General features: G+C 37.1%; 2 protein-coding genes across 2 annotated transcripts; one reads left to right on the forward strand and one right to left on the reverse strand.

Annotated features, from left to right (window-relative positions):
* Window positions 1-3,099: 3,099 nt before the first annotated feature.
* LOC132066584 (transcription factor MYB3R-5-like) lies at window positions 3,100-4,048 on the forward strand. Its single transcript, XM_059459874.1, is given in 3 exon segments — window positions 3,100-3,104; window positions 3,212-3,351; window positions 3,354-4,048. Coding segments are annotated over 3 exon segments (840 nt in total).
* Window positions 4,049-5,460: 1,412 nt separating this feature from the next.
* On the reverse strand, window positions 5,461-6,992 carry LOC132066597 (uncharacterized). The gene is made up of 3 exons (XM_059459881.1): window positions 6,370-6,992; window positions 6,169-6,264; window positions 5,461-5,998 (listed from the first exon to the last, which is right to left on the reverse strand). Exons 1-3 carry the CDS (start codon window positions 6,990-6,992, stop codon window positions 5,461-5,463), a joined length of 1,257 nt encoding a protein of 418 aa, XP_059315864.1.
* Between the last annotated feature and the right edge of the window lie 4,441 nt (window positions 6,993-11,433).

Below are 11,433 nucleotides of genomic sequence, written 5' to 3' on the forward strand. Positions count from 1 at the left end.
GTTTATTTTCTCGCTTTTTTTTTTTTTTTAATTTCGGGTTGTAATAATTCGGACTTTATTTTCGAACTTTTCTTGTGCGCGTGCTTGTGTGATTGTTTGAGTTACCTGACTGAGTTTTCTATTTTAAGCCAATACGAAGTCAACAAACCGATCGTGCTTGAACCAGGGGACTCGAGGGGTGCCTCATACCTTCCCCTAGGTCAATAGAATTCCTTAACTGGAATCTCTGTCGCATGATCAGCATTTTAGAGTCAAACTTGTTTTTAAAATTGACGTTAATTTTATGGTGACTTGGCATACCAAAACTCGATGCCAAGCGGCGACTCTTTTTCTCTAAATAAAATCCCTTTTTGAAACATATTTTTTTGCCACTTGTGATTTGAAAACCCTTTTTTGAACTTAACATAATAAATGAATTTTGTGGGGAAAAAAAGGGCATGACAGTTTTAAATTAATGTTTCGAATATATTCAATGAATTTCTTGAAATAAATGCAGGTTTTGGACTAGATCTGTTGAGTTCAGCCAAACCCATAAGTTGTACTCTAGATAGCCCCCATTTGTGACAAGGTTTCTATGATTGGAAGCTTCACTTGAAAAATCCTAATAGGACCAGGAATCTTAGTAGGCATTTGGACATGAAATCAAATATTTTTCACTTTGTTTGAAATTTTGAAGTTGAAGTTGGAGTTGGACTTGAGTTGAAGATTGAGTTGTGTTTGGTTATAGTTTTTGAAAAGAATATTTGATTGTTTGAATGTATTAAAAGTGAAAAAGTGGGGGGGGGGGGGGGGGGAGGAAACAACATTTTTGGTGTTTTTCAAATTCCAAATATAACTTCAAGTTGTATTTGGAATATTCACGACCAAACATTGATTTTCAAGTAAAGTGAAATAATTTTCCGGAAAAAAGTGAAAACTTTCTCATGGCCAAACGGGTGCAACTATATCCCTCAACTTTGCGATTTAGAGCAGATATCCCTCAACTTTGCGATTTAGAGCAGATATACCCCTCGTTACAAAAGTGGTGTGTATATACCCTTGCTGTTACAAAATAGTGCAAATATACCTCTGCCGTTACAAAATGGTGTAAATACACCCTTTTCATTGACGGAGTTTTTTTTAAAAAAATTATTTAGGTTATTTTTAATTAAAAGAAATGCTGACTTTAAAAAAGAGTTTATCCATTTTTTTTAGTAGACATACTTTTTTAAAGCCACATAGTAATTTTTTTCCTGATGGGTAGGGTCTGGCTCGTTTAAGAAAACAACTCCGTGACTTTAAAAAAAATAAGTTTACCCATTTTTTTAAACGAATCGAACCCGATCCATCAAAAAAAAAATTACTATGTGGCTTTAGAAAAGCATGTTTTAAAGTCACATGGCATTTTTTTTAATTAAAAAAATAACCTAAATGATTTTTTTTTAAAATCCGTCGAAAAGAGTATTATCCATTTTTTTAGTATATTTACTATTTTGTAAAGCCACATATATATACCACTTTTGGGTAACAAGGGTGTCTCGCTCGTTTAAGAAAAGTTGAGGGGTATATTTGCACCTTTGCCCAAGTCTTTATATTCTTACGAGGTGGTGATGTTATATTGGAGAAATTCTATTCAATTTTTTCACATTAATCAACACTAATTGCAATTTAAAAAAAAATTACTAATGTGGCTTTTAGAAAAGCATGTTTTAAAGGGAGCATCCCATTTTTTCACGCAAATCCGAATTAAAAAAATACGAGCCACATAAATGATTTTTTTTTCCCGAGGTATCTAATAACCCGTTTCAAACTGTCGCACCTCTCCTAACTATTGCCCATTTATTCTGATATTTTTTTAGAGGGACAATTTTACATATTTCCTTCCAAATCCTCGCTATTATTAAGTGTGTATATTTCGATGTGTTTCAATTCTTTCGAACAAGAGAGGTTTGATGCATATATTAATTCAACTTCCTACTCGCGGTATGCTCTTTATGATCTCGGCTTTATTCAATTGCCATGTATTTAGCTATTGAGCCTCAAAGTTTATGTTTTTACGTGATCGCAGTCAAAAGAAAGTCCGAATTTTCTACGCACCTTATTTGATGTTAAGTCTTTATATTATTGTTTGAGTATGAGGTTGTGATATTATATTAGCTTTTTTAGAATGTTCTTTAGAAATATATATCATCATTAATCAAACTATCGGATCGGGTAATACTTAAGAAACTTGCAATATTTCTTAACGAAATCAAAGAATATATAGACTAGTAGAGACCCTCTATGTAGTTATATTTGATTACATTCTTGTGGATGTTCGATGAAAGTAAAAGAAATTAATAATGCATGTAGACCCTATTTGAACGTTAAACAGTTCAAGTCCTAGGATAAGATGGACCATGTCTAAGAAATTGCCGAAGATGGACCATGACTAGGTACTCTTTGTCAATATTTGGAGGATTTTAGTCACATTTTCCTTTGTATTGGGTTGTCTTGTATCCAAGCCTAACGAAAAGTTGTACCGTACTCCAGTGTTGACTTGACCGATGTATACTTTTCCACATGATTTAACTTGGCTCCAAGGGCACATCTATTCATTACTATTCCTCCGTTTCATAATATGTATCTTTAATTAGACTAATCTTAAAGTTTAAGAACGTAAAAAGATTGAATCTTATGATTTTTAACTAAAAGTATGTGTAATATAATTAAAATAACCGCTTAAGGTGTCACCTCATCTTCAGAAGCCCGCCAACCAAGAAGTCTGCCAGTCACCCACCCTCATCAACCAGTTGTCTGTATAGTTTAGGTTTCTAACTTCATGTTTGTTGATTGTCCAACTAAATAAGCTCAGTATTCCCACGATAGCTATGTTTTTCACTCAATTGTGGTAGAGAAAAGATAATAACGACTTTAGTAGTGAGTGGCTTACGTTCATCTGTGGATATCACATTGATATAGACACAAATATAATTGGAGCTTTATATCATCTGATTTGTTTTATCTTACCTAGTGCTATCTGCTGACAGCTATTGAATTTCAGCAGCTTGTATATTTTGAACTATCAGAAAAAAGAATCACTGTGAAGTTAAAGCATTTTTCAGCCACCGTGCCATATAAATGATGTAATAACCTAACAGAAGTATGCCCAAGTATACTGAATTAATGCACAGTAACCTTTGTGTCTCTTAAACTAAGTTTCTTTCTCATAACGGGACCAAGTTTTATACAGGACTGATAATGCTATCAAGAACCATTGGAATAGCTCTTTGAAGAAGAAGTTAGACTTTTATTTGGCTACTGGAAATCTTCCACCTGTGGGTGGAGATGGCCTTCAAAATGGTTGTAAGGACACCACTGGTACAGCTTCAGCTGAAAGGCTCTCGTTTGCTGACATAAAGGATCAGATTCAACAGAGCTTGCTTCATCAGGAACTACCGACGTATGTAAAATAGAAAATGGTAAGAATCGTCAAGATGCCAAACTGAATATCGATGCTTCCAATAGTGGTCCTCAAAATGAGTCCGCTGATTCTGAAGTTGTTAGGTGGGAGGCACAGTCACCAGCAATAGATGCTATCCACGTTAAACCAATTACAGAAATCACGTTTGAAGGATATGGAGCGAATAGTGAAGTTGATCAATTTAAAGTCATTGAAACTCCATTTGCTTGTGAAATACCTACATGTGGTACATTGTATTACGAACCTCCACAGTTAGGAAGTTGTATTTCAATGGATTCAGATCATCTAAATAATCGATGGGCTCATTGTGAATCTGATTCAAGTCCAAGTTTGTCACCTAGTTGTTTCTTTACTCCACCCAGTATTCTGAAGGGAAGTAGTTTGTATGCACAAACCCCTGAATCCATACTGAAAACTGCTGCTAGAAGCTTCCCGGCCAAATACACGCCTTCCACAATCAGGAAGAGGAAGTTGAGCTCCACGCCAGGTAATGAAATTAGGAATGCAGATGGAGATATGAGTAAGGATGAAGTGCGTGATGCTTGTGAGGAGAAACAAACCGACAGTTCAGAAAAATATGGCATGAATAGGGTGTTAGAAATATAATTTTGAATGTTCTAGAATTACAAGATGCATGTTTGTGTAGCCATGACTTTTAGAATACCTAGGCGCATGGATTTTGGGTTATCTAAGTTCCTTCTCTTTTGTATTGTCTAGGTACATTATTGTTTTTTGCATGAAGGTCAAGTTCATAGTGAGAGTGTGAAAGCATTTACTAGTATGAGTTTAGAATTATCCTTTAGCACCAATATAAACCCCCTTTGTAGCGTTATTATGTAATAGTGGAGTTTTATAATGATATGAATTGAGCATAATGTTCATCCTCTTTGTACCCTATAATATTATCGCCTCATATTTCCAACAAGTGGTATCAAAGCGTTAGTTCGATCGTGGAAGGTGTAAAGGTGAAATTTTGGCAATCTCCATTGAAGGTGTGTCTCCAGGTTTGATGACTTGTTGAGAGGTCGGTTGTTTGCAAAAGAAGAGTAAATTTTCGGGTTTGTGAAGAGAAGAACAACTCGTCGAAAAGGTGTGAGTCTTGAAGGACTTCACAAGATACGAAGAGAAGAAAAGAGAAGTCTTCCACGAGTTTGTGTTTGCTACAGCCAAATGTTCGTAGGTGATGGAGAATGAATTGCCGTTATGAAGGTGTATACAAAGAGGATGCTGAAAGTGATGCAGAAATCATCAAGAGTGATGAAGAATATGAAAATGAAAATTCAAAATTAAGGGGGAGTGTTAGAAATATAATTTTGAATGTTCTAGAATTACAAGATGCATGTTTGTGTTAGACATGACTTTTAGAATACCTAGGCGCATGGATTTTATGTATCTAAGTTCCTTGTCTTTTGTATTGTCTAGATACATTATTGTGTTTTCATGAAGGTCAAGTTCATAGTGAGAGTGTGAAAGCATTTACTAGTATGAGTTTAGAATTATCTTTTAGCACCAATATAAACCCCCTTTGTAATGTTATTATGTAAGAGTGGAGTTTTATAATGATATGAAGTGAGCATAATGTTTACCTCCCTCTTCCATCCTCTTTGTACCCTATGATATTATCAAGGGTCCGCCTCATATTTTCAACGGGAAGTTCTTCAAGAAATCCTTTTTTTTAAAAAAAAAAAAATTCCAGGATAAGTGTCCTGGGGTGTTGTATATCATTTTATGCAAACACAAAAGAAGGGGAGGGCTACACCATACCCCTGATATACAAACACAGATTGCAAGGCAATCTAGCAAAAAGGAGAATGTTAAAACTAGTTAGCTATACATTAGTCCTATACACTTTAGCTCACAAAAAAATTAGCTTTGTCATATCTTATCCTCATGCTAGGCATTTGACTCTTGTCTAAGTAGTAAGCACCAAAGGCCCCTCTTGGCATCTGTTGAAGGTTATGACTCAATGATGGATTCTCCTTAGATGATGCAAATTTAGCCAGAAAATCAGCAGTTTGTTACCCTCTCTCGTAGCAATGTTTGAAAGTAATCTCCATTTGATCCCCTATATCCATAGTTTCCTCAATGATATCCTTTATAGTAAGATTGTTAGAGGTCCTGTTTGTTAACATTTCCACAATCATCAATGAATCAGACTCTATATAGCTTTGTCTGTATCCATTGTTTTTGATCCATTGAGCAGCATATCTGATTGCCATAGCTTCTATCATGTTATGACTAGTACCTTGAACTGGGATTGCAAAGGCAAAAATCATGCTTCCAGTCTCATCTCTAGCTATTCCCCCGATTCCAGCTCTGTTGCCATGATTGTTGTAGCTCCCATCAGTGTTAACTTTTATTTTCCCAGTTGGTGGCATGCTCCATGTTACTTGTGTAATATTTGCTCTTGGTTTAAGCTTCTCCACTACTTCACACAGTTGATGCCAAGGCAACTCCATTTTGAACTTTGGGAATGCTTTGTCCATTGCTGCTTTGAGATACCAAATCACTTCTTGTTGCATTCTCCTAATGTAGAATTTTTTCTGATCTCCATATCTGCAAGAGCATCTGTTTGTCCACATTACCCAACATATGATAACTGGGATAACATGAATTATCATCTTGTGCATTTCATTTTTGCTCCGGTTTGCCACCATTCATGTAGAAAAGCTCTAACAGGTTGGACTTGATAACTGATTCCAAGAGGTTGTCCAAAATATTTCCACAGAAATAGAGCAGGCTCACTTTCGATGAAAAAATGTTGGATAGTCTCTGGTTGAGCATTTGAACAGCATAAGCAGTCAACTGGCATGTCCACAAACCTGCAAACAGAGTTGTTAGTGAATGGTAGCTTGCTTTTAATCAATCTCCAGGTAAGAAATGAAAATTTAAAAGGGATGCTTTTGTGCCAGGCCCTGTTGATTAACAGGTCCTTTTGTCTATGAGTTCTTATCCCATTCCAGGCTTCTTTGTTGGAAAAAACTCCATCTGCAGCAAGCTTCCACATTAAGTAGTCTTTTTTGTGTTGTGATCCAATCTTGATACTGGCAATGTGATGTAGCAGCCAACCAGGAACTATGTCTCCCAAGCTTTGCAAGTCCCATTCATTATCAATAATGAAGTTTCTTACTCTTGTTCTACTAGAGTGTACATAATCCGGGCAGTAAGTAGCAATAGCTCCATAACCAGTCCAGTTGTCCCACCAAAAGCTGATATGACCATTTTGAATTTTCCAGATCATGTGTGGCTCAGCATCACTTCTAATTTTAGTCAGAGTTTTCCAAATGTGAGAATTCCCAGACACCCAGACTTTAGCTACAGGATGTGCTCTTATGCAGTACTTAGCCTTTGTGAATCTAGCCCACAAAGAGTCTTGACACCTAAATCTCCACCATTTCTTGATATCCAGAGATTTACAAATGTCAGTCATATTTCTGATGCCCACTCCACCTTCCTCTTTAGGAAAACACAAGTTCTCCCAAGAACTCCAGTGGTATCTTCTTTTATCATTGCTTGACCCCCAAAAGAATCTTGCAAAATGCTTCTCCATTAAGGAAATGGTGCCTTTGGGGGGACTAAGGGCAGTTAAGGTATAGATAGGTAAAGATTGGAGCACACTTTTGATCAACACCAGCTTTCCCCCATGAGACAAAGATACTGTTTTGCCATCCATTCAGTCTTTTAATGACTTTGGATAGCATTTTTTCAAAGTATTCCACCTTTTTCCTTCCAATATAGATGGGGCACCCCAAGTATTCAAATGGGAACTGTTTGTCAAGAAAACCAGTTGCTTCTCTAATCTTATTTATTCTACTTGGACCAGTGCCTGGAGCTGTTAGGAAAAAACACTTGGCTTTGTTCATTTTCTGCCCCGAGCATCTATTGTACCACCGAATTTGCTTCATAATCATCTTGATGGCCTTGGTGTTTCCACTCGTAAAAATGACAATATCATCTGCATAAGACAAATGGTTAATGACAGGACCTGTATCTAACATAGCAAAAGGCAAGAAATGTTCACTATGAATCAAACTGTTAAGAAGCCTAGCTAAAACTTCTGCACCAATGATAAATAGAGATGGAGAAAGAGGATCTCCCTGTTTCAGGCCTTGAGATGATGTGAAAAATCCATGTCTTTTGCCATTGATTATGATAGAATACCAAACGTTGGACACAATGCCCATGATCATATTGGTAACAGCATCCGAGAAACCAAACTTTTTGAGCACTGCTTTGATGAAGGACCAAGACATTCTGTCATAAGCTTTTGCCATATCCAGCTTGATCACCACATTACCCCCTTTGTTCTTACACTTGATATTTTGCACAATCTCTTGAGTTAACTGGACATTTTCTGTTATCAGTCTTCCTTTCAAGAAGCCACTTTGATTTTCAGAGATCATAAGGGGCAGTAAAGGATTCAATCTCCTGGAAATGAGCTTGGTGATAATCTTGCTCGAGAAATTACTGAGACTTATAGGTCTGAACTCTGTAAAATTACTAGGGCCTTCTACTTTAGGGATTAGCACAAGAAGGGTATGTGAAAAGAATTTGGTCATTTTTCCTTTCATGAAGAAAAACTGAACAAATTCTACCACTTCCCTCTTGATTATATCCCAACAGCAATGGTAGAATTTTCCAGTATATCCATCAGGCCCAGCAGCACTGTCAGTGCTCATGTTAAAAACAGTCTCCTTAATTTCATCTTCTTCAGGACATTTAATCAAAAAACTGTTGTCTTCATCACTGATACACTCCGGGATGCAATTCAAAATTTGAGGGTCTACAATGGCCTTCTTTAAATTAAAAAGCTTCTCAAAGTGGTTAACAGCATTTCTAGCAATTCTGTCTTCTCCAGAAATCCAGTTTCCTTTCTTATTCATGATTCTTTGAATATTCAATTTTCTTCTTCTTTCTCTAATGGCAGCATGAAAGTACTTGGTGTTGCTATCCCCATCTTCAAACCATCTAATATGAGACTTTTGTTTCAAAATGCTGTCTTGTTTATTAAGCCAGCAAACATATTCAGCATGACCTCTATTAAGATCCTCTCTACTATTTTCAGACCTTGCAGCCAAGTCCATCTCCTCTAAAAACTGCATTTTGGCCTCCCAATCATCAGTGTTTTCATGCACATCACCTATTTCTTCTCTAGACCATTTAGACAATCTCCTACCAAGATTTTTCAGCTTCTGTTGAAGTCTCCACATAGGGTTGCCCTCAATAAAGCAATTCCATTCCTCAGCAACAATAGTTTTAAAGTCAGCCTGATCAGTCCAAAATTCCAAAAACTTGAAATATTTTTTACCCACTGTAGAGCCATTGTTACAATTAAATAACATAGGTCTATGATCTGACCCTACTCTAGGAAGGTGTCTTACACTGTTACAATTGTATTTCTGTGCCCAAAGATCATTGATAAAAATCCTATCAAGTCTTTTCCAAATTCTTTTGCATGGCCTCCTATTATTACACCAGGTATATTTGGAACCTGTATACCCCAAATCAGCCATGCCACAAGAGTCCATGCACTCAGCAAAGGCAAAGCTCTTGGAGTTTCTATGAGGTCTGCCCCCAAGCTTTTCCTCTGGATGGAGGATGACATTAAAATCTCCCCCAATGCACCATGGGCTTGTGATAGAGTTATTCAAGTCCTCTAGACTGCTCCATAATTCCAATCTTTCTGCTGCTTTGCATTTAGCATAGACAGCAGTGACATAGAAGTCTAGACTAGAAGTATTTTCCTGAATTTTCATAGTGATCAACCGGTCATGATTCTTAATGGTGGTGACAATGCAATTATCCCTCCAAAAACACCATATTTTACCATTAGGATTGGTGATACAATGTTTGAATCCCAAGTATCTTTTATAACCCTCTACTTTGTTCTTATTCACCATAGGTTCTGAAATAGCCACCATGTCAACCTTGTATTTATTAACCATTCTTTTGAGTCTCTGTATTGCTTTTTTGGATCTGACCCCCCTTATGTTCCATATGATTGCACTAATCATAAGAAACATCACGAGCTTGCTGACTTTTTCTTCTCTCCCCTTTGCAGGACAGAGCTTTTATGTTACTGCTACTTCTTGCCTTTCTAATAACCTTCCTGTGTTTATTTCTTCCTCTTCTTTCTGGAGATAGCCCATTCTTGTCACTAACATCTTTGATGTGTTGTTGTTGCTCCTGGCTTAACTCATGGTCTGTGTATTCCTCCTCGTGTTCCCTCTCTGTATCATTGTCATCTCCCTTCTTATTATCATTCCCAGTGTTCTCTTCCTTGTTTTGAGTGTCATAAGAATCCATCAAGTTGTCATTAAGATCCACAATCAAATTTATCCCTGGTTTGTTAGCAGTTGGCAGATTAGAGGATTCTTTAGAATTTTTGGAATTGTCCTCTATATTGTCTCCAGTTCCTTCCTCCCCTCCATTCTTATTCTCTTGCTTCTCTTCATTATCCACTTCTATGTAGTCTCCAGTCTCTATTTGTTGTAGATTATCAGATTTTTCCTGTATACAAATCATGTTTTGCTTGTTCTCCATTTCTGCTTGTCTTTTAGACTGTACAGTTTGTTCTTCAGTAGACTGTACTGTTTGTTCATTAGTTACAACCTCCCTTTCATCCTTGTTACCTATTCCTTCTGTAGAAAAAAATTCATTTCCTTCCTTGCTTTTGCCCTTATTGATCTTGACTTTCACATTGGCCCTTTTTTTTGGCATCTTCTTCTTCCTATTCCTCCTTATCTTGTCTAGTATGTCTTTAAGAACAGATTGATCCTGCTCCTGATCTCCGTCGTGCTTCTTTCTACTATCAGTCCCTCCATGTTTATATTTCTCCTCATTTTCCATGTTTTGGTTCTTAGCCTTCCATTTTTTCTGCTTCTTCTTTTTGCCCCTATCTTTGTTAACACCCTTCTCATTATTCACTCCTTTAGCATCTTCATTCTTCTTCTCCACATCTTCCTGTTCCATCCTTTTAACTTCCTCTTTTTCATGTTTTTCAGTGTTTCCCTTAATACCATCAGATTCTTCCTGCTTTTCGTCTTCATCTTTCTTTTGTATCAGGTCCCTGTCATCCTCTTTGTTGTTACTTTCATCATCATTGCTCTGTTTTTTATTAGGTTCATCAGTATTCTCCTTCTCCTCCATCTTCTTATTTTCCACTTTTCTACATTGTAGTATCGAATGTCCCAATATTCTGCAATGTCTACAAAATTTGGGAACACCCTCATAATCAATTTTTTGATAAAACCCTTTCCTTGGACAATTTACATCTTCAGACCCCACAAAAATAGATGTGAGCTTAGTTTTAGTAAGATCAACCTCTACTTTGATTTTAGCCATGCTTGGTCTGGTTCTTTTTTCAGTAGCAGTGTCTAAGGTTAAGGGCTTACCAATAGGGGCAACAATTTGCTTCAAGTAATTCCATGTGTGGCAATGAAACGGTAATTCCGGAAGTAAAACCCATACCGGAACAATCGGAGAATCCTCCTCCGGCCTGAAATCCGGCGACCATTTTTCGAGCCACATCACTTGCCCATCGAAATCAATTGATCGTTTGTACCACACCTTTTTGCAATCCTCTTCATTTCCGAATTCTAAGAAAACAATACGATGATCATAGACACCAATTTGGACCTTTTCTCTGAGCGTAATTTTCTCAGCAAATCGTGCTCTCAGCTTCTCAATTTGAGGACGGGTTCTTATGAATTTTCCAACAAGGGTAAATTTGCATTCTTCCGCCATATCCCCATAAAATTCGCTGGTTTTGAATAACACCGCATGTACTCCATTGTGCTTCGTATAATTAGCCTTAATTGCAGGATTCCCAAACTTATTATTGTTAGGGTTCTGAGCAGGGGCTTGAATAGCCTTTGCATAGTCACTTTTTTCTTGAATTGCTTGTGGGGATGTAACCGTAGATGTAGTAGCTTTGTTAATCTCCCCCGTACGCGCTGTTTCCGGTAGGTCCGGCGTCCCCATGGGACGGA

The sequence above is a fragment of the Lycium ferocissimum genome, chromosome 1, assembly GCF_029784015.1.
Source record: "Lycium ferocissimum isolate CSIRO_LF1 chromosome 1, AGI_CSIRO_Lferr_CH_V1, whole genome shotgun sequence".
NCBI lineage: Eukaryota > Viridiplantae > Streptophyta > Magnoliopsida > Solanales > Solanaceae > Lycium > Lycium ferocissimum.

Coding starts and splice junctions, on each gene's coding strand:
- LOC132066597 (XM_059459881.1), bottom strand. CDS start 6,992: ATGGAGAAGCATTTTGCAAGATTCTTTTGGGGGTCAAGCAATGATAAA. Junction 6,265..6,369: donor ACTCATAGACAAAAGGACCT/GTTAATCAACAG, acceptor CTCTGTTTGCAG/GTTTGTGGACATGCCAGTTG. Junction 5,999..6,168: donor AGTGAGCCTGCTCTATTTCT/GTGGAAATATTT, acceptor ATGCTCTTGCAG/ATATGGAGATCAGAAAAAAT.